Genomic DNA, 22,058 nt, shown 5'->3' on the forward strand with positions numbered 1-22,058 from the left:
TAAGTATAGAGTATAGATAAAAAATATTCAAACCTTTTGAAGCCGTAGTTCATTCCTGAAAAAACCATCATATTTACCGTTAACCTTCATTAACTTCCTTTAATGCCCTTTTGTCTAGTATAAAGTAGGTTATTTCTCAGTCACTAGTTTATCTGTGTAGCGAATTTCGTCGAATCCCGTTCAGTGGTTTTGTCTAAAAGAATTACAAGTTTATTATATTTATCGAGGAAGGCTTTAGGCTATAAAACATCACGCTGCGACTAATAGGAGCGAAGATACAACGGAAAATGTGGCAAAAACGGGGAAAAATATTAAACTTCGAGTGCTTCTGTTCAAAAATTCCTAACTTATAACTTCTAACCACGCGGACGACGTCGCGGGCAACAGATAGTAATAACTAAAATCCTAGATACATACATACCAACACACATTCTTACAGGTCAAACTCACTCACTTTTGAGTCGGTTAAAGCACTAAAACTTTCTCCAGAATATAAAAAATACGTTTCTGAAAACCGCATCCAAATAACTTCAGTCCAACGCGAGATAATCGCGGACAAACATACATGCATACAAACAATCAAAGCGAGAACCTCCTTGTTTTTAAGTCGCTTTAAAAGGAAAGAAAATATAAAATGAGCAAGACTTTGGCAGGGATGAAGATGTCTTTTTTGATGCTTTGTAAATAATGTCTTTTCTTTTCATATTGATATAATTTTAAAAATGTAAATATTAGTTTAGTTTAATTTATTGTAAAAAAATATTTTAATTGATTATGTATCTTGTAAATAAACTTAATATTAGCTTAAATAAGCAAATGGCACATTCGGTCCGGGTAGGATTTGAACCCACGATTTCTTGTATAGCAGTCATGCCTGTAACCACTAGACCAACAATAATGATGACAAAGCCTTCTTTATTGCAGATTCCAGCTGCAGTTTCGGTGGGCAACAGACGGATGAAGAAAATTTTCTAAAAGATATTTTTTCTTCACAAAAAAAAATCCCAAAAGAAATATTGGACTATATAAAAATAAATGAAGGATTTGTTACTTATCCCAAAGATGTTCCATTCCATAAACACAGGGGTTAATAAAAACAAACCTAATCGGTTTTTTTTCGTTTTATTACAATTTGAGAGCACAACGATCAATTTTTATCGATAGTTTTATACCTTAAGCGACCTTATGCCTGCGACTTCGTCCACGTGGTTAGAAGAACCTTAACCGTTTTCGCAGCGCAACGGAAGCTTTCAAAGATTAATAATTTTCCCGTTTTTTCCACATTTTCCATTGTATCTTCGCCTTAGTTTAAACAATTAAGCTTTATATATTAGTCTATCTATACTAATATATAAAGCTGAAGAGTTTGTTTGTTTGAACGCGCTAATCTCAGGAACTACTGGTTCAAATTGAAAAAATCTTTTTGTGTTCAATAAACCATTTATCAAGGAAGGCTATAGGCTATATAAAATCACGCTGCAACTAATAGGAGCGAAGATACAATGGAAAATGTGGTAAAAAACAGGGCAGTTATAAATCATAACTTATATCTTCTAACCACGCGGACGAAGTCGCGGGCAACAGCTAGTTTATATAATATATACGTTCTCATGTAACCTCAAGGAGGTCGTGGCTAAGCTATAATCACCTAAATTATCGATCACAGGTTAAACTACGCTTAGTACGGTCTGTGGATGGATGACCATCTATGTTATAAAGAGTTCTTTCGTATTTCGGAAGGCACGTTAAATTGTTAGTCCCGGCTGTTATTCACACATCTTTGACAGTCGTTACAGGTAGTCAGAAGCTAGAAAGTCTGATAACCAGTCTAACCAAGGGGTATCGTGTTGCCCAGGTAACTGGGTTGAGGAGGTCAGATAGGTAGTCGCTCCTTGTAAAAACACAGGTACTCATCTGAAACCGGTTAGACTGGTAGCCGACCCCAACATAGTTGGGAAAAGGCTAGGCCGATGATGATGAAAAATGATTGAGTGAAGTCGCGTGTATGAAGTTGTAAACATGTCACTTGTTCATATGTGCTAGTGCCCTGTTTTGAGACTTCATGAATACCTTTACGTTTTTAATTACTCGACGCGTCTAATTGCAGGTCTTTCGCTTAATTAAGAAATCGGTAGATTATTAGATTGAGTTACATTTTTGTTTACATCCATTAACGATTGACGCGTCAACGGCTGAATCGGAACACGATGGAAGCTGGTAAGATTTTTTTTCCTTTTTTTTAATCATACGATACAGGGTGGAAGGGACGTCATACGTCGTCTATGAAAAAAAATTACTAAAATGGAAATGTAAGAAAAATAATTAATCAAATAATTATTCTAATTATAGTTCACGTTTTTTAACACTTATTCCGCTCACCAGCAATTATACAGACTACACAGATAGCCGAGTGGTTGAGGTCACCACGCCAACCCCAGTGAAAGCCACGTGTCGCGGGTTCGATCCCCGCATAGGACAACTATATTACAGAGAAAAACAGTGGTCCTAATTTTTCTTTACAACTTTCACACAACGCTTTCTAGCCTCATACTAATCAAAGCTTGTATTATGAGTACTAGACAACTGATAAACATACTTATATATTTCTAAATACATACATAATAGGGATAAAATACACCCAGACATAGAACAAATGATCGTGCTTATCACACAAATATTTGTCCTAGATGGGAATCTTACCCGAATCAAAAACATATGATTACGTAATCTCTAATTACTAATTCTATAAAAACTTATCTTACAGCTGTTGTAATACTTCTACTAGCAATACATACAGAATATATATCACCAAGCGTCTTACCTTCAACTTGTATGGATTCCCAACTTGACATCTCGAACGAAACCGATGAGACAGAGGCTTACAATCAAGAAGAAAGTCCTATTGATGAAGTAACAATGAATGATTCAACGGACGAAAAAACAGAAAGCGATAATCCAAGTATTTCAAGAGAATTCGGTTTTGATACTAACGTTGTTACCCATAGAGAAGTCAAGAGGAACACAGCAACAGTCGCAAACGTGAATAGTTATAGACCAACTGCTTATCCTGTTTTGTATAAGAAGGTTGATCCAAAGTTAATTATAACATCTCCATTTTACCCTATTCCCCAAAGAAGGGTTGATAATAAAAATGAAAATGAAGACATAGATGAAAAATTCGATGAAACTATTTCTGTAGACCTATTCGATTCTTCTATTAATCTAACTGAAATAGCCGATAATAATAATAGTTTGGTTGAAAGCGCTGAAAAGTCCAATGACACTGATCTTTTTAACATAAGATGGTTAAGAGAGAATTTATTGCATCATTTGCTGGATTATTTCTTGAATATTTTAAAAGATGAACAGCATAATGAGACTGTTAATACTGAAGCTAAAGACCATATGAAAATTGAGGATAGGCTAAGAAACTATTACGATCCTAATCAAATAGATTTAGTTGTCGATGAAGATGAAGAATTTGATTACGATGAAGATGTTAGTGACGACTTTCGGAGGAAAAACTATAAAGACAAAAGTAATCTTGAAAAACAGTTAGAAACCTCTGAAAATGTTACAGATATAGATTCAGAGACGAAGGCTGTTAAACAGACATGGAATAATGAAGACGATGATGAATTTATCGGTCCTAATACATTTTTAGATGATTCAATAGAACTTGTTAAGAAAGTTGATGATGATAATGATAGTTCGTTGAAAACGACAACTGATATGTCCATATCTGATGATGGTAGTTCAGATGAAGAAGTTACAAAGATATATAGTGATGTGATAACAACGGAAGCAGCTGCAACAGTTAATACAGATGTCGCCACGGGTGACACAACGACAGAATATCAAAATTTTGAAGATGAAACATCGACAATAGATCAAATTGATTACTATTATAACGAGGAAGATGAGTATCAGGAGACCGAGAATTTTGACGATAATGATGATGATGAGAATAAAGAAGACAACACAACGGAAAATTCTGATGAAACTGTAGAAATCGTTGCCGTTAACAATGATAAGATTAATGATACAAATACAACTAATTTCAAAATTGATGATTTTGAAAATCAAGCTAATAAAAATAACAGCATACAATTTGTGGTACATTTACAAAATGTTGACAGTTCCCAAATTGATGGCAAAAGCCCCGTCAATGCGTCACAAATTTTGACAATACTTAAAAAGATTAAAGATGATTATAAAAATGGGAATAATACGCATCAGGATCACAAAGCCAAGTCCAAAGGCCACCATTGTAAAAATAATATTCTTTTTAATTTGAATATAAATCTTATTTAGAATGTTTTTATTTAATTACCCTTAAATTTTCTATTCCATTCACAGATGTTGTAATTATGGTTCAATATGGGTCTGACTATAATTAGTAGGTTTGTCTGACTGTCAAACATCTGAGCGTGATGTGTCTCGGGTTCGATCCCCGCTTAAGACACTCATTTTGAGTGATCTACGTATGCTTCTCCTGAGTTTGGGTGTCTTTGTGCATGTGACTTGAATTTTTGTCAAACCCCCCGCAACACAAGGATTCAATTCCTTAGTGAGGAAGTCGTTCAAAATGTATATTTTAGCAATAAATACATACAACCGCCAATTAAAAATGGCAAACATGGGGGTCAAACATGGTGAAATTTTGAAGACACCGAAATACAGCTCTTTCAAGTTAAATTTAACACAGCCTCTTCTGTAACACAGGCTTTAAGCCCAGCACAGGCTGAGGCGGACAGTCATGGTTACATTTATGCAAAACTGTATTTTTATGTCAATATTTTTAATAAAAAAAAAAACTATATAAAACTGACGATTTGAGAACATCCTTCTGTTTGGAATCGTTTGAAATTGGTTGTAAGCTATCATCATCTATATCCTTTATCCTCTCACTGCTGGGCATAGGCCTCTCCTATCTCGTGCCAATATCTACAATCCTGTGCCAGCCTCACCCAGACCCGAGACCTTAACTATATCCTAGACCAAAAAAAAACAAGGTAAAAGAAAACTCAGACCTGGTCGCTGAGAAGTTTCGCCTTGGAGTTTGCCAAAGAGCTATGGAACGCAGCATTCATGGTGTAAAGTTACGAGACCGAATACCGAACACCACGCTGCGTTCCAAAACTGGCATTATAGACGTCGGTAAAAAGGCTGCCAGGCTAAAATGGGATTGGGCGGGTCACGTCAGCCGCATGGACAGCGATCGCTGGGCCAAAGTCACCACACTATAGGAGCCAGAGGATGGACGGCGTCGTCGTGGGCGACCTAGGAAGCGGTGGCGAGACGACCTTAACGTTTACCACGCAGGCTGAATAGAGAGTCGTGGAAGGATTTGGGGGAGGCCGTTGCCCAGGAGTGGGACACAGTGGGCTAGAGAAAAAAAAGAAAACTCTCAATATTTAACCATTCACTTTATCTTCATAACTTAGATCGGAGCTTTTGTATTCAATCGACAGCGCTTTTTGGTCGACCTGTCCATTTTTAATATATTTATCATTTTCTGATGATGTGAAGCCATCCACCATAGAGTCATCTTCAGGATGGAAGGGGTTCGCGTACGCTTTGGAAAATTGTCCAAAATGCGTCACATGTTTAGCTTTTGTCCTCACGGAGGCTGGTATGGAGGTAGTTACCGCTATGACTGTGGAAAAAGATATTTATTTCCCATTAATATTGTTCAAATTTAAATCCAAAAAATGGCTGTCACAAATATGTTCACTTCTCACGCACGGACCGGAAACAGGTAGTTTATTATATGATTTGCTATAGCATTGATTTGGTATTTTATTGTAAGAATCCTACCTAACCCTTACTAATATTATAAATGTGAAAGTGTGGATGTTCGGATGTTTGTTACTCAATCACGACCGTAGAGATTTGGATGAAATTTGGCATGCATATAGTCATTGACATGGAAAAGAACATAGGCTACCTTTTATCCCGATTTTTGAAACAGTACCCGAGGGAAAATTGAAAATGTGTGTAAAAGCTATAAGATCACTAAGGGGATGTATACCCATGGAAACGGGGACCACCGAACGCTGTAAACTGAAGTTCACGCAGACGGAGTCGCGGGCAACAGCTGGTAATATTATAAACGCGGAAGTTTGTATTGATGGATGTTTGTTCCTCTTTCACGCAAAAGCCACTGAATGGATTTGGATGAAACTTTTTACACAGATAGATTATAACCAGGATTAACATATAGCGTAGCTTTTATCCCGATTTTATGTTCCCGTGGGATCATTTCCGATTAATGGCGGGCTGGCACGTGGGCAGCAGCTAGTAATACATAAATAAATTATGCTCCACAAAAGTATCATGGAAACTCTAATTTTGTTTAATGATAGTTTGAGATACATCTCAATCTGCCCGTGACCATGATACCTGCAAAGGTTTCGAAACGTCGGGAACTAAAATCTAAAATTAAACCGCGAAAAAATCCGTAAAAGTAGTTTCATTTTAATGATAGTTTTTTGGAAAAGTCTCGCAGAGTATGCGCGAGTGATCCCGTGACTTTGGCTAAAGCAGTAAAAGGGGCCCGGGGTGGTGTTAGTCGGTGGAAGTCCGACATATCCCCACACCGTTCCCTCGACGTGGGTTTAAATCATTAACGATTCACCCCGGAAAACCAAAAAAGGACAAAGGCTTCAGAAGCAATATAAGTTTTAGAGGCATTCTGCCCAAATTTAAAACTCTAATTTGCTTAAAATAATAATGTATCTCAACATTTATAGAAGATATTGATACAGGCTCGGCCTAGTTTAGATGTTAATATACAAAGATTTGTTTTTAATCTATTTACATAAGCTAAGTACTCCAAGCTGTGTATTATTTTTGGTTACAATAAATACTTTTTATTTTATTTTTATTTATTATATTTTTTGGCTTATTTTATATACCTACTTATGTAAAAAAAATAAAAGAAACTTACGTTGTAGTATAATAATACATGTGAACATAATACTGAATAAAAATATTCGTTTATCACGATAAAGTGTAACAAGCAAAATAGATTTCTTTTATTTTCAGTACCAGTTCCGTATATTTTATTTTAAGATTTACTAAATCCACAGTTTTACACACTATGCATTTAAGAACGGATTCGATTCAACTTTCTTTTTATTTAATTAACGATGACACGAGAGAGGAAAATAACAATTAATGACGTTGTGTGTGTCTTGTCAATGACACTTTCCCATGTATTACCACATAAACACCGCATAAGGAGACTAGCAAACGTCTGGCCTATTTTGTTACTAATATTGCACAACTTTCTCGCAACGCCATCTAGTCTCAAATTAAGCAAAGCTTGTATTATGAGTACTAGACAACTGATAAACATAGCTATATTTCTAAATACATATATAATATAGATAGATTACACCCAGACACGGAAGAAATGATCGTGCTCATCACACAAATATTTGTTCTGGGTGGGAACCGAACCCACGAACTCTGGTATAGCAGTCAGGGGCGGTACCCACTAGAAAAACAGGCCAGTTTTTGTCTCAGCGACCTAAATTGTCTCTTGGCCTCTGATACGAGAGAGCGCCACTTTATCTGATCCTTGGCCACTTCTCGCCAGTCATCGGCATGAAGCGCCCGAAAGTCCGCCTCAACTGTATCGCTCCAGCGTCCTGGAGTCGGTCAACAGGTCGTCTTCTTGTTGGTGGTCCCAAACACGCTCTCTTAACACAGCGATATTCTCCTATTCTTTCGACGTGGCCGAGCCAATGGAGTCTGTGAGATTTCTCCAATATTCAAATGGGCAATTCAGATAGAGAACAAATCCGTCATCATTCCCCTGCCTTTATCCCAATTATTATTTGGGGTCTGCGCAGCATGTCTTCTCTTCCATACCTTTCTATCTGTCGTCATCTCGCAAACAACACTCTTTGCAGCCATACTGTCTCTTACGCAATCCATCCATCGTTTCCTTGGTCGTCGTCTTCCCCTATATCCATCCACATCCATACTCAACACCTTCCTCACCACATGACTCTCATTCCTCCGCATAGCATGCCCATACCATGACAGCCGGTTGACACGTAGTTTTTCTGTAACCGGTGCCACTTTCAAACATCACCTACAAACTCATTTCTTAGTCATTTAGATAGAGAATGGCTCATTAATTTCAAAGACATACAAAATTGAAACTCAATACTCCTTATGTTTGGCATTAACAATGGAATAGAGAACTCCAATTTATATAAGTTCAATAAAAAAAAACGGAAATAGAATATTTTTTATGTTTAGTGCAAAAAACTTAAAACACGAATTCGTTTTTACAACTTTCCGATTTCACGCTGACATTATATTGCTGTAATAATGTTACAAAAATATGGATTTTCTCCATGTTTTGCATTTCTTGTGTAAGTATTTTCTTATTTTTATAGTATCTTGTGTAAGTATGGTTCGTACTTGAAAAATACAATGGTATACCCCCGCGTATTTATCGCCCGATTTCACTCTTTTGCCCATCGCGTCAGCTCATAATTAAGAACCGGGACAGAAATTTTAGCACCTGGTTATCACGCTAAATTCACTAAGCGCGACGTGTCGAGGGTTCGATCCCCGCGTAGGACAAGCATTTGTGTGATCCACGAATGCTTGTCCTGAGTCTGGGTGTCTTTGTGCATGTGACTTGAATGTTTGTAAACCACCGCGAGACAAGGAATGAATTTTTGCCTATTATTTTACTCTTCATAATTAATAACTTTGTCATTTTTTGCAGTTTTTCTTCAATTATGTCGATCTATGGGTTATCCACATTCGTGGAAACAGGCAACGGGTAGTGCCTCTATTGTAAGTATACTGTATTGATCCATTTAATAATAATAGCATTCCACGACTTTCACACAACGCCATCTAGTTTCAAACTAAGCATAGCTTGTATTATGAGTACTAGGCAACTGATAAACATGCTTATATATTTCTAAATACATACTTAATATAGATATATTACACCCAGATGCTATAATAATTACTAAAGAATACTATTGCCAAGCCATATTTTAAAGGCAACCAGGCCAACAACACGAGAGAACCTCAGATTTCAGTGTTCAGCATCCGGAGATGCCATCAGATTTTCGTTTTTCGTTCAAAAGGTTAAAAGCAAGAAATGAATCTTAAAAATACGCAGATTCACTACCTAAAGAAATTGTAAAAAATTTAACAAAACAAAATAAAATTAATATCGTGAAAAATACACTAAAAATATATTTTCTAAGACTGTGACTCCATAAGATTTTTGCTACTTATATGTGTTATTTAGAATTACTTTTTTTTCATAGAATAAACAGATTTCAATTTTATTTATTTACTAGCTTTTCGCCGATAAAAACTATCCTATTTTCTTTCTCAAGGTTAACTCTATCTCTGTAAAAAAAATCATTAAAATTAGTGCAGTGGTTTAGACGTGAAAGCCTAACAGACAGACAGACAGAGTTACTTTCGCATTTATAATATTAGTAGGGATTTTTAGGATATCTTAAATAATAACATACACGACACTATGTACCACAGTCAAAAAAACTAGTCTAAGAGAGTGAATTCAATTATTACTACAATAAATTAAACTAAACTTATATTTACATTTTTAAAACTATATCAATATAAAAAGAAAAATATACATTATTTACAAAGCGTCAAAAAAGACATCCTCATCCCTGCCAAAGTCGGGAAACGTGCCCAGAAGGCTGGCTGCATTGCCACGTTGTATGGCAATGCTAATTCTTTGGGCAAAATATAGACCAGCCTTCTGATCACGTGTAGAGTCGACCAAACGCTTTGCGAGTTCTTTATAAAGAACTCGTGCACCTGGTCCCCATGTCCCGAACGTTTCGACCCCAAACGGCTCAAAAATATAACAAAAATATAATTACCAACAAGGTTATTATATTTCCGCCGTTTTAGGGCTTCCGCGGCTCCAGCAGCAGCGCCCGGGGAGACCGCTGAACTTAGAACATGGGATTTTTTTAATGCAATATACAAAATCACGTAACTATGATCTATACTCATTCATTTACTACAACGAGAAATAACGTGTTCGAATGAAGTTGTTTTTATTCACACACTCACTCTCCAACACAATTGCATTTATTTTCATTTACACCAAAAACTGAAACCCTCTTAATTTAATTAACAGGATTCAAAAGTATGGAATTCAAGATCGGTCGAATCAAAAACTTTATCGAAAGACCGCAGTTCTCAAATAAGCCGTGACGATGGCGATCAAAGTGAATATGACGAAATCTATAGCAGCAAAGAAAACAGCCAAGATCGCTCTGATCAGGACAGCAGACAAAGTGATAACTATCCTAAACAAAAGAATTATCTTCGAATGACACATAAAAACGTTAAAAACAAAGAAAAGAAGAAAGACAGCAATTATGATGACGATTACAGCGATCAAAATGACAATCCCAGTTATAAAACAGATCATATCAAGAACAGCGATCCAAATAAACATATTCAAAAACACAAAAAAATAAGAGATAAAAAGCAAAAAGGACACAATCAATTTAACCATGATCGAAACGAAGTTAAAAAATATCACTCGTACAAAAAGACTTTTGATAATTATAATGATCATTATTCTAAACATATAATTAAGCATAAGCCAGAAGATGACACACGACAAAAGGAATATAATGATGACCATCGTATTAAAACAAATAGCCATGACTTTAATAAACAAAAAATAAACAACAATCATAAGCGCCAAAAGAAAACCGACCCATCTATAACCAAAACTGATCTTGATAACGAACGTAATAACTATTATCCCAGCAAAAACAAGAATAATAATTATGATCAAGGCGACTATCGTCACAGCGTTCCCGAGATTGATCCATACGACAAGTACAAAGTCGATCTAAAAAGGATAAAAGACAGCGCATCTAAACATGATCTTCCTATTAAACATAATGATCTACATAGTAAACACAAGCTCGTTGAAAATGACGATCGAGACGCACCTGAAGATAGTAATTTCAATAAGTACAATAATAATCAATACAGGCCAAACGATTTTCATCACACAACTCGTGACAGTGATCTTGGTATGAAAGATAATAATGATCTTTACAGCAAAAACAAGCACGACCAAAACTATGATCCAAACATTCCTGAAGATGATCACATCAACAAATACGATAGAAAAGAAAAGAGGCCAAACAATAATCATCACACACCTGAAAGAGATATTCGTATTAACCATAACAGTGATCTTTATAGTAAAAATCAACATGATATGAACGAATATAAAGAGGTACCCGAAAATGATCATTACAACCAATACAATAGGCGACCAAAGAAGATTGAAGAAACTCATCAACCCCCACGTGAAAGTGAGGACCATATAAAATATAATAATGATCTTTATAGCAAACATAAACTTTCTAACGGAGATCAAGACGTACCTGATGATGATAATTTCAATAAATACAATAGCAGAGAAAATAGGCCAAAAGATTTTCATCACACTACATCTGAAACTGATCGTCGTTTAAAGTATGGCAATGATCTTTATAACATTAAGCACCTTGATCGGGAAGTACCCGAAAATGATCATCTAAATCAATATAACAACAAACAATATAGGACGAAAGATTTTCGTCACACCACACGTGAAAGTGACCATCCTATAAAACACGATAATGATATTTATACTAAAAAGAAACGTGATGAAAACACCTATCAAAATGGACCTGCAAATGATCATCATAATCAATATAATAGTCATCAAAAGTGGGTAAAAGACACTACACCTGAAACTGAACACGGCGGTGACCACAACAGTGATCTTTATAGCCAACACAAAAGCAACCATTATAAGGAGGATGTACCTGAAAATGATCACCATAAGCTAAAGAGGCCAAATGATCATCATCAAACTGCAACTGAAAATGATCTTCGTATAAAACCCAACACTGATGTTTACAGCAAACACAAAATGGAAGAAAATGACGAACAGATCAATGTTCATCACAATTTATCTCCAAGTCATATACCCAGCAAACCCAAAAATGATCTTAGGATGACAGAGGACAGCCATCATTCTATAAAAGATCATAACCACCACGGTGCACGTGGAATCGATAAAAATCTAAAAAGAGACGATGAGGGCGATCAAGAAGACACACATCATGGCGTACAAGATCATGACCGTGTTAACAAACATAATAACGCTTATAACAGACCAAAAAACAACATCCATAAAACTGATATTCGTATAAATCACGATAATTTTCAAGACGAAACTAATCAGGATGAAACTAAAAGTGATCTTGGCAGAAAACATATTGGCGATTATAAGAGGCCAAAAGTTGGCGTGTCTAATCCTGACCAACATACAGAACACAGGAATGATCATTATAGCAAGCACAAGAAAGATCACAACAGGCAAGATGATGATTATAACAGTTTACATAAAAATGTTCATAATAGCAAACACAAAAATGATCTCGATGCAAATCGCATTCTTCATCACGTATCTAGCAAACACAATAGTGAACATAAGACACCAAAGCATAGCAATCATCACATTGAATCTAAAAATGATAATCATAAGACACATAAAAATGATCTTCATGGTAAACACAAAATCCAAAAACATACCAATCATTTTAATGAACATAAAAATGATCATCCTGACAAACATAAAAGCAGTCATGACAGACAAAAACACAATGAGCATAACAAACACAAGACTCAAAAAGCCAGTCATCACAAAAACACACATAACTCTGATCTTCATAACAAGCACAGCAACAAACACAAAAACGAACACAAGGGCCAAAATGACGGCAACGATCTAAACGAATCTGACAATACTAGTAAACGTAAAAACACAAAAGGCAGTCACAAAAGCAAGAAAGAAAAAAAACATCCAAATGAACGTAAAAATAATCATCGTGGTAAACACAACAGTGATCTTAACAAGCATAAAAACGATCATAAGAGTCAAAACGAGGACAATCATAAAAGCAGACATCATAATAATGATCATAGCGGACAAGATAGTGATCTTCATAGTAAACAAGACGATAATAACAACGACAAAGTTAAAAGTGGTCAGGAGAGCCAACAAGACAGTGAAAACAATGAATCTAGCAGCGAAGTTCAAAAGAATCATAACAATCTTCCTACCAAACGAAAAATCGAACAGACGACTAAAAGTGATGATCAAAATGGACAAAATAGTGATCAAGATACCGATGCTAGCGGTAATTTCTACGGCGGATATAAGAAACATAATAATAGCAAAAATAATGGCATCAATAACAATGTACACAGGAAGCCCAATAATGATCGCGAACGTAAAGAAAAGAATGATCATAGCCCTGAACCCACCGATGATTCTTATTACAAACCAAATTCTGAATCTAAGAGCCAAATATACAGCAATGATAATCATAGAAATTTAAATACCGGAGCCGAGAGTGATCGTCATAAAAACAAAAGTGTCAGTCATAGCCAAGATAACAACAAGCATGATTCTGTTGCTAATAAACTGCAAAATGTTCATAACGAATTCAAAAGCAAACAGAGCATTCATCATCACATTGAACCCAATAATGATCTTAACGGGGAAAGAAAAAACCAAGAGATCTCAAGAGACAATCATTACAACGATCCAAATAAAATTCGTTTAAATATGGCATACGGCAATGAACACCACAGTGATCACAAAAGCGAAAAAAAACACCATGAACATAGCAATCTAAAGGAAAATAACAATACACGTCATAGACATGATGATAGCAAATACAGCAATGATTTTAATTCTGAACCTAGTACAAATCCACTTAAAGAGAATATAAATCAAAATAGCGAAACAGCCATCAATGATAACGGTCAAAACCATGACGGTAATTCTGAAAATAGTAATGATATCAAAAAAATCGAAAGCGTTGATAATAACCAAATGAATGACAATTATCAGATACATCAAAACCGTGATCTTAGTTCTGAACTCAGCAATGATCATCACAGCAAACACAAAAACAACAGCCAAGAAAATAAGCGCGGTGATAACAATGATCCGAACATTACAAACAGCGGTTTAGAGGGCAAACAAAACTATACTGGATCAGGCAATAATGAACGTATTAAACCAAATAATCTAACTATTAATCTTAAATTCCATAACCCTCAAAAAGAAATTAAAATTCAAGAGGAGAAAGCTCTAAAAGAAGAGACTGTTCCAGAAAAAACGGAAAGACCAAAATTTCGATTCATGCCGAAAACTTTCAAAATTGTACCGTTCTTAATCAAAAAAGATTTGCGAAGAATTAACACAGGTATAACGAACGCTCCATCGCAAGCGCTGAAAAAACTTACGCCTACTTACCCTAAAGCGCCCGCTAAAGAAGATCAAAAAGCAGTTTTCAGAAGCGACCCAATTGAAATTAAACTCTTTGATAAAGTACAAGGTGACAACCCAGAGAAATATATAGAGATAGCACCAATAAACTATCGCAAAGATTCCTACACAGCGCCCGATTACAAAAACGAGCAACACTATTTAAATAATGATGGGACACTTACAACGCAGAAACCAAGCGCCGTTCCACATTTACGTAAACGAAATCGCATCGAACTCAAATATGTAAAGGATACTAACGATAAACTTGATAAATTAAAACATATTGAACGTCAACAGAAAGAACATACAAAAAAAATTCACAAAAATACTAGCACGACACCAAAAACTACTATCAGAGAACAAAAATTGTTAAGATCAGTTGAAACTATAACAAATTTAAACCAATCTTCAGTAGTCAATGCCACTCGACCCGTCGCAAAGATTGATCTAAACGCAACTTTGGATCGGTTGGCCAAATCAAAAATCATAGACATATTAACAGATCGGTTGACGAATAACGTGCTTAGAAAAATACAAAGACGTATACGGGACAAATCAAAAAAGCGTATGAGAGAGTTTGAAAATGATTCAGTGGAGAAAATTGAGATTTTATTTCAGAATGCCGAATTAGAAGTTGCCGGTGACTCGAAAAGAACTATAATAAATGGGAAAGTTTATTAAATTTGTGGTTTTATTTTGCTTCCCAACGCCATCTAGTCTCAAACTGAGCAAAGCTTGTATTATTAGTATTAGACAACTGATAAACATGCTTAAATATTTCTAAATACACACATAACAACAGGGTCCATATTAAACTGCTATTTATTTTCTACCATCTCTGTAACATATGGAATGCAATAAATGATTGAGTATTGAGTATTGAGTATAATATAGATAAATTACATCTAGAGGAGCTCGTGGCTAAGCTATAACCGCATAAGTGATTCGATCACAGGTTAAGCTATGCTTGACGCGGTTGGTCCGTAGATGGGTGACCATCTTTGTCATAGCGAGTTCCTCCGTGTTTCGGAAGGCACGTTAAATTGTGGGTCCCGGCTGTTATTCCTACATCTTTGACAGTCGTCACAGGTAGTCAGAAGCTTGAAAAGTCTGACAACCAGTCTAACCAAGTGGTGTCGTGTTGCCCAGGTAACTCATGGGTTGAGGAGGTCAGGTAGGCAGTCGCTCCTTGTAAAACACTGGTACTTAGCTGAAACCGGTTGGACTGGTAGCCGACCCCAACATAGTTGGGAAAAGGCTAGGCCGATGATGATAGATAAATTACATCCAGACACAAAAAGACACACAAACATTTGTTCTGGGTGGGAATCGAACCACGACCTCCTGTATAGCAGTCAGGGTAGTGACCCTACATCTAGATCGATAAATAATGTGACTGGCCAGTTGGTCTAGTGGTTAGTGAACCACTAGACCAACTGGCCAGTCACATTATTTAGATGTAATTATTATAAGACTCCCCTGTCTGTCTTTGTATAATAACTTAATCAGATAAGTGGTTTTCCACAGGTAAAGTATTTCAAATCCCTTTTTGATGGTTGTATTTCTTCCCCGCGTTTTCATACTTGCTCACTTTCTTGTTTGTTTGTCGTCGCGGTTGGATATTTGCAACTCAATTTTGAGGCACTTCCCGATAAACTAGCAGGCTGAAATTTTCAGGGTAGCTTCAAACTCGAAAACAATGCAATTTACAACTATAAAAACGGCTGGACCGATTTTGACAAAACTTTAATGGAGTGGCATTTAAAGACGTGGATAGGTATTTAGATTTTTTAAATCTATTAATAGTTTTAAATTTCTTTTTCTCTGAATTTCTGAAATTCATTCACTCATTCAAATGAACGAAACTAAATTGCATATTCGGAATTTCAAAATCACGATGGCCGAAAAAATTAACACAACCAGTTGGTTTAAAGAATATTGCTTAAAAAATAATAATTAACAACAAAAAAGGGTTAAAGACAATGCGTTTATTTCTATTCTTGATGTTATTCCCACTAATATACATAGTTCATGGAAAAAATAATGTGAAAACTCTCACCGAGTCAATGGGGCAAGAAGTTATTGAAATTGGGGCGCCCATAAAAGGTAGGTATATCTTATAAATATTTCTCAGTACTCACTTCTCTATAATCTATACTTCTATCTATACTAATATATAAAGCTGAAGAGTTTGTTTGTTTGATTGTTTGAACGCGCTAATCTCAGGAACTACTGGTCCAAATTGGAAAAATCTAAGGGTTTTAGGCTATATACTATCACGCTGCGACTTATAGGAGCGAAGATACAATCGAAAATGTGAAAAAAGCAGGGAAAATCATTCATCTTCGAGGGCTTCCGTTCAAAAATTCCTAACTTATATCTTCTAACCATGCGGACGAAGTCGCGGGCAACAGCTAGTAGATGTATATACTTAATAATATACTTACGTATAAGGATGGTTTAAGTTTGATCACCATGTTAATTTATTGCGGGTTCGCGATAGAATATTCTATATTGCTCCGTTGATGAATATAAACATTCCATGGTGCAAAAATGGGCGGTTTTACCGCTAAGACCGATGATCTTTTGCAGACAACATTTGGATGCACTTCATATTATAGGTGTGCCAGTTTCCTCACGATGTTTTCCATCACCGTTTTTAATTAATGATAATTACTTTGTACATACGCCTGTGAAATCGGAGACAATGACACAGGGAATCGAACTTATGACCTTGGCAGTCAAATGGTCATATACCACTAAGCGAGATATTTTAAATAGATAATGTAAATGGTAACAATGACGTATATTAATATCCTTATCTTCTAGAACTTCCTATGGGTCTTGAAGAGGAACCAGGGGCAGACAATGATGAGGATATACCACAGAAGACTTCTAGTCACACCATCATGCCAGCCACAAAGAAAGACGCGAAGAAACCTACTGCCAAAGATTATAATGTATGTGATTGATTGATTGATTAGTACCTTAGGTTGGGACAAAGAGAAAAGACTTAAGACGAGCATGCGACGTAGACGCTGGGCCTAAACATATTTTTTTTACTAATTGTTTAGAATCATCACAGCATCGAATGAACGGAAGAGACAGGACGTGGACGAAACGCTAACAACTTTGTCCGCCTTCGTCATACGATTTTTTTTTCTCCATAAATTTGTTTAACTTCGTGATGTTCTTAAATGTCTATTGGCCTCTACATTTTACTCAACAATCACAAAAATAGCTAAGGAAGACGTTTAATTGAGAGTAGTTTGTAAAAACTTAAGCAAACATTCATAAAAGCTATTTTCTTTGAAACGACTCCCGAACCTAGGTATTTAATACTTGTGTCGCGGGAGGTTCCGCAAAAAATCAAGTCGACATCCAGACTCAAGAGAGTCAAGACAAGCATTCGTGAATGTTTTTTCTACGCTAGGATCGAAAAACAAAGCTTTCCTTAAATTTTTAAACAATTATATATTTTATTACAACTGCCATAGTAAATGCGGACAACATCACATACATTGCTCTGAACCCAAAGTAAGTTGCTAAAGCACTTGTGTTATGGAATTCAGATACAACGAAGGTACCACAAACACCCAGACCCGAGACTATGTAGAAATGTTTTTTTTTTTTTTACATTGTCCCGACCTGGGATCGAACCCGGGACCTCAGAGCTAGCGACACCTTGAAACCGGTGCGTACGCCACTCGACCACGGAGGCAGTATCCACTTTTGAGTGTCATAAAATCTGTACTTTTATAAGACACTTCTTATACATTTTCACAGATGTCTGACAATAGAAAAAAGATGAAAGATATAGAAAAGATTGACGGAATGTCTCCAGACGACGAGGAGGCAAGAATAGAGAAGGAACTAGCTGAGATATACAAGGACACGGCAGGTGAGTAGAGAAAATAATATTTTTCTATATATATACCACAACTCACACACAACACCATCTTGTCTCAAACAAAGCAAATCTTGAATGATTACTACTAGACAACTGATAAACATACTAACTTAAATAATTCTAAATATTATAGACGAATTACATCCAAGCACAGAACAAATGATCATGCTCATCACACAAACATTTGTACTGGGGGGAATCGAACCCACGACCTGTATAGCAGACAGGGCCAGGAACTACTAGACCAACAGGCCAGCCAGTCCGACTTGTCACTGGTTCGATCCCCTTGCAGGACATACACTTGTGTGACCCACGAATGCTTGTCCTGAGTCTGGGTGTCTTTGTGCATATACATAATTTGAATGTTTGTGAAAATTCCTTAATACCAAAACGTAAACAACGCCATCTATCGAGTGAGACACGAAACTCAAGTCTTGCCTCGGTTGCAAGGCTTCCACGCGACGACTCTGGACCGCCCCAGTCGTGCCTTATTCAAACCCATTTGGAAAAAGCCAGTCCGCGGGCAACGTGACCCTTTTCGACGACGCTATTCGACTAAAGGTAGGATATCATAAATAGTAGTTATTGCTCATGGCTTCGCAAGCATGAATGATGGTCTCTTAAATTCAAAAGTATTTCCCTAGTTTAGCGAAATTGGATAAAAGTAAGTCAATCCAAGATAAGGTAGCTCCATACGAATTTTCATTGAGATCGACGCAGCTGTTAGAGCGTAATGAGGTTACAAAAATGCATACATACGAATACAAATAAGCGCTTATTCATCGGGATAAACCAACTAGTTTGAGACACAACCTTCATGAGCTAACACGGTGTTTTTTTTTCTATAAAAAACAAATCGATCGTCTTTATCTTTAAGAACTCTTGAATTCTATCCTTGTATAGTCGCCTTTGCAGGGGTTTCACAAACATTCAAGTGACATACACAAAGACACCCAAGATAAAAACTGTTCTTATCGCTCTCATCAACCGCAAGGCTATCCAAATCGAAAGCTTTTTGACAAGCTCTTTATTCCTTTAATATAGAAAAGGTATACAAAGAGGAAAAAAGAACAAGCCTACATATATACTATTTAGGTCTTAAAGTAAAGGAATAAGAATAAACTCGTAATACCATCGTTGTTCCAGATTACAAATCAGAAAGTGGTGAAGAACCAGGACAGGAGGTGAAGGAGTCACCTAAAGCGGAACCAGTGAACGACCTGCCGCAGAGCGAGGATACGTCCTCCGAGGAGGTGGATAAACCTATTGGGAGAGAGAGGACCAAGTAAGAAAACAATAATAATAATCCAGAACTTTCACACAGCGCCATCAGGTTAAAAATCTTGTATTATGACTTACTATGTTGTGATCGGCTTCTAGACCAACTGGATGCAGCTAAGATTCTGCGTTTTACAAAGAGTTGCTGCTTATTTGACGTCCTAAAATAGTTCTCTGGGCAATACGATAACCTTTAGTCAGACTGGATGTCAGACTTTCCAGCTTCTGACTAACTGTAACGACTGTCAAAGGTGTATGAATAACAGCCAGGATCCACAATTTAACGTGCCTTCCGAAACATGGAGGAACTCGTTATGACACAGAAGGTCACCCACCCACAGACCGTCCCTAGCGGCGTAGCGTAGCTCAACCTGCGATCGATTAATTTGCGCAATTAGAAACAAGAAAAGAGAAAGATAGATATGGAGATCTATATGTATACACTTACTATAATTATTGTTAACAGCTTCAAATTTCAACCGGACTCCACCGACAAGGCTGAGATCGAGAAATTCAGGACTTCCATAGATGAAATTAGCTGTAACAACAGACAGAAACTTAGTGGCACTGTGAGTACTCCGTTTATTCTTATTTTATATTTGATGACGCATAAGGCCGGCGAGGCCCTTGCCCAGCAGTAGGTCGCAGTGGGCTAGATAAAAAATACATTTATTAAATCTCAGTCATAAGACCCGAAATAGAATCAGCTGGGTGGGAATGAGTCCTAAAAACAAAAGGTTTTGTGAAGTCTTTCAGACTAATTTAACACAAAGACTGATCATGTTTTAGACCAATTCATTTGATCATCTCGGGTTTGTTCGGGCATCTTGTCGCTAAGAATAAGCCAGTGATATAAAATGCGTAGGGCAAGAGGCAGATGAGAATGGCAAAAATAAGTCTATGCCCAGAACCGGGTTATTTGAGGCTGATGAGGATGTTCATAATTATGATGATGACGATAATGATTCCAAAATGTTTTAATTTTTTCACCAAAATTCTCTTATTCCTCTTGGTCCAAGACAGAAAAATACCAATGTTTAAACTGTATTTCATTTTCAGCCAACACCAAGGACACCGGTAACCAACAAAGCGTTCGACAGCCTTCATCACGGCATGACGGTCGTATCGATGTTAATTTGTTATATTTTTATGTGTACTTAATTAATAAACAATAATTTAAATACAAGAAAACAACTGGCAATATTTGCAATTGTATAGTTTTTGTTTTTTGTTAGTAGAACTGTATGGAGTCCCTCAGGGAAGGATGTTATGTCCAATACAATTTTGTATTCGCAATTGGTTGATGACTTAGACCTGACCCGACACTGCATGCATGAAGGTCATAATATTTCAGTGACGTTGGGCGTCACATAGGGCGGATATTTTGCCGTATATTTTCATTTTTCCTTTCATAACATACGATAGTTACTTATCGCACAGTAATTATGGGAAGTTATGAAGCATAGTTGCTAAAGAACAATAATATAAAGCAGCCTGCAACTAGACTCAGACTGACAATATACTATTGGTTTCAACGCAAGTCAGTGCATCATTATTTTTGTCATCCATATTTAAATGGCTGTAGTGTTTTATATGTTGTGTATTATTAAATTGTTTGTTGATTCAATAAAATATATTGATGTTATAGCAATTTTATTTCCTCCAAGGCTTTACATGTGATGATGTATTTCTGACGCTTTTAATTTCCAACGATATGTGTTTAAGTAATCTTCTAAAAGTTTGACAAGAGGCAGTTACATAAAAAAATCATCTATATAAGACGACGCAATTTATATAAAGAGCTTGATAACTGAAAAATGTGTTCTGAAAAAATACTGACAATCACTTCACTTTACGACTCCCGCACTTTAATGAATATTATCTATGTGTTCACAAATTCATGCACAAAGAAACCCAGTTTCAGGACAAGCATTATTTTGGTCTACCGACAAAAAACATTAACAGCAATGAATGCTCATGCGTGATGACACTTCAATGTATAATTTTAAATCTTAATAAAACGAAAAATAATATTTTTAAAATTACTTATTTATGAAAAGGACTAAATCGGTTTTTTCAGTATAAGGAGTATCGTGTGCCCAAATAACTGGGTTGAGGAGGTCAGATAGACAGTCGCTCCTTGTAAAACACTGGTACTTAGCTGAATCCGGTTAGACAGGAAGCCGTCCACAACATAGCTGGGAATAGGCTAGGATGATAACTGAATTTTTAATCCTCAAACGTCATCTAGGGTTTCTAGTTTCACCGACAGATGGTCACCAGTCTGTTTATTACAGGACTAGCAATTCATAATTTAATAACGACAATTCCTAAAATAGTATCATTTTATCGATCGCACTTCGAACATATAATTTGGCGCTGATAAGATCAGTTTGATATATTATCAATATAATAGGGTAGATAAAGCATCGTTTGGATAGCATTTTTTATATTTTCCTTGTACTAACAACAAATTGA

General features: G+C 36.3%; 3 protein-coding genes across 3 annotated transcripts; all 3 read left to right on the plus strand.

Moving 5' to 3' along the window:
• The first annotated feature begins 1,949 nt into the window (after positions 1-1,949).
• LOC113492388 (protein PFC0760c-like) lies at positions 1,950-4,535 on the plus strand. Its single transcript, XM_026869870.1, has 2 exons — positions 1,950-2,217; positions 2,765-4,535. The coding sequence occupies exons 1-2, from the start codon at positions 2,208-2,210 to the stop codon at positions 4,312-4,314; spliced, it is 1,560 nt and encodes a 519-aa protein (XP_026725671.1). The 5' UTR covers positions 1,950-2,207; the 3' UTR covers positions 4,315-4,535.
• A 3,534-nt stretch (positions 4,536-8,069) lies between these two features.
• On the plus strand, positions 8,070-15,108 carry LOC113491634 (homeobox protein 2-like). Its single transcript, XM_026868702.1, has 3 exons — positions 8,070-8,393; positions 8,756-8,826; positions 10,169-15,108. Exons 1-3 carry the CDS (start codon positions 8,363-8,365, stop codon positions 15,071-15,073), a joined length of 5,007 nt encoding a protein of 1,668 aa, XP_026724503.1. The 5' UTR covers positions 8,070-8,362; the 3' UTR covers positions 15,074-15,108.
• A 1,162-nt stretch (positions 15,109-16,270) lies between these two features.
• On the plus strand, positions 16,271-21,225 carry LOC113491635. The gene is made up of 6 exons (XM_026868704.1): positions 16,271-16,498; positions 17,222-17,352; positions 18,179-18,293; positions 19,449-19,587; positions 20,047-20,149; positions 20,640-21,225. The coding sequence occupies exons 1-6, from the start codon at positions 16,375-16,377 to the stop codon at positions 20,739-20,741; spliced, it is 714 nt and encodes a 237-aa protein (XP_026724505.1). The 5' UTR covers positions 16,271-16,374; the 3' UTR covers positions 20,742-21,225.
• Positions 21,226-22,058: the final 833 nt, after the last annotated feature.

Source organism: Trichoplusia ni, chromosome 3, assembly GCF_003590095.1.
Source record: "Trichoplusia ni isolate ovarian cell line Hi5 chromosome 3, tn1, whole genome shotgun sequence".
Classification (NCBI taxonomy): Eukaryota; Metazoa; Arthropoda; class Insecta; order Lepidoptera; family Noctuidae; genus Trichoplusia; species Trichoplusia ni.

What these genes read in the sequence shown, in the direction of transcription:
- LOC113491634 (XM_026868702.1), top strand. Translation starts at nt 8,363, where the DNA reads ATGGATTTTCTCCATGTTTTGCATTTCTTGT. An exon ending in CCATGTTTTGCATTTCTTGT is followed by an intron (nt 8,394 to 8,755) that starts GTAAGTATTTTC and finishes CATTTTTTGCAG; the next exon opens with TTTTTCTTCAATTATGTCGA. An exon ending in CAACGGGTAGTGCCTCTATT is followed by an intron (nt 8,827 to 10,168) that starts GTAAGTATACTG and finishes TTTAATTAACAG; the next exon opens with GATTCAAAAGTATGGAATTC.
- LOC113491635 (XM_026868704.1), top strand. Translation starts at nt 16,375, where the DNA reads ATGCGTTTATTTCTATTCTTGATGTTATTCCCACTAATATACATAGTT. An exon ending in GATATACAAGGACACGGCAG is followed by an intron (nt 18,294 to 19,448) that starts GTGAGTAGAGAA and finishes TCGTTGTTCCAG; the next exon opens with ATTACAAATCAGAAAGTGGT. An exon ending in ATTGGGAGAGAGAGGACCAA is followed by an intron (nt 19,588 to 20,046) that starts GTAAGAAAACAA and finishes TATTGTTAACAG; the next exon opens with CTTCAAATTTCAACCGGACT.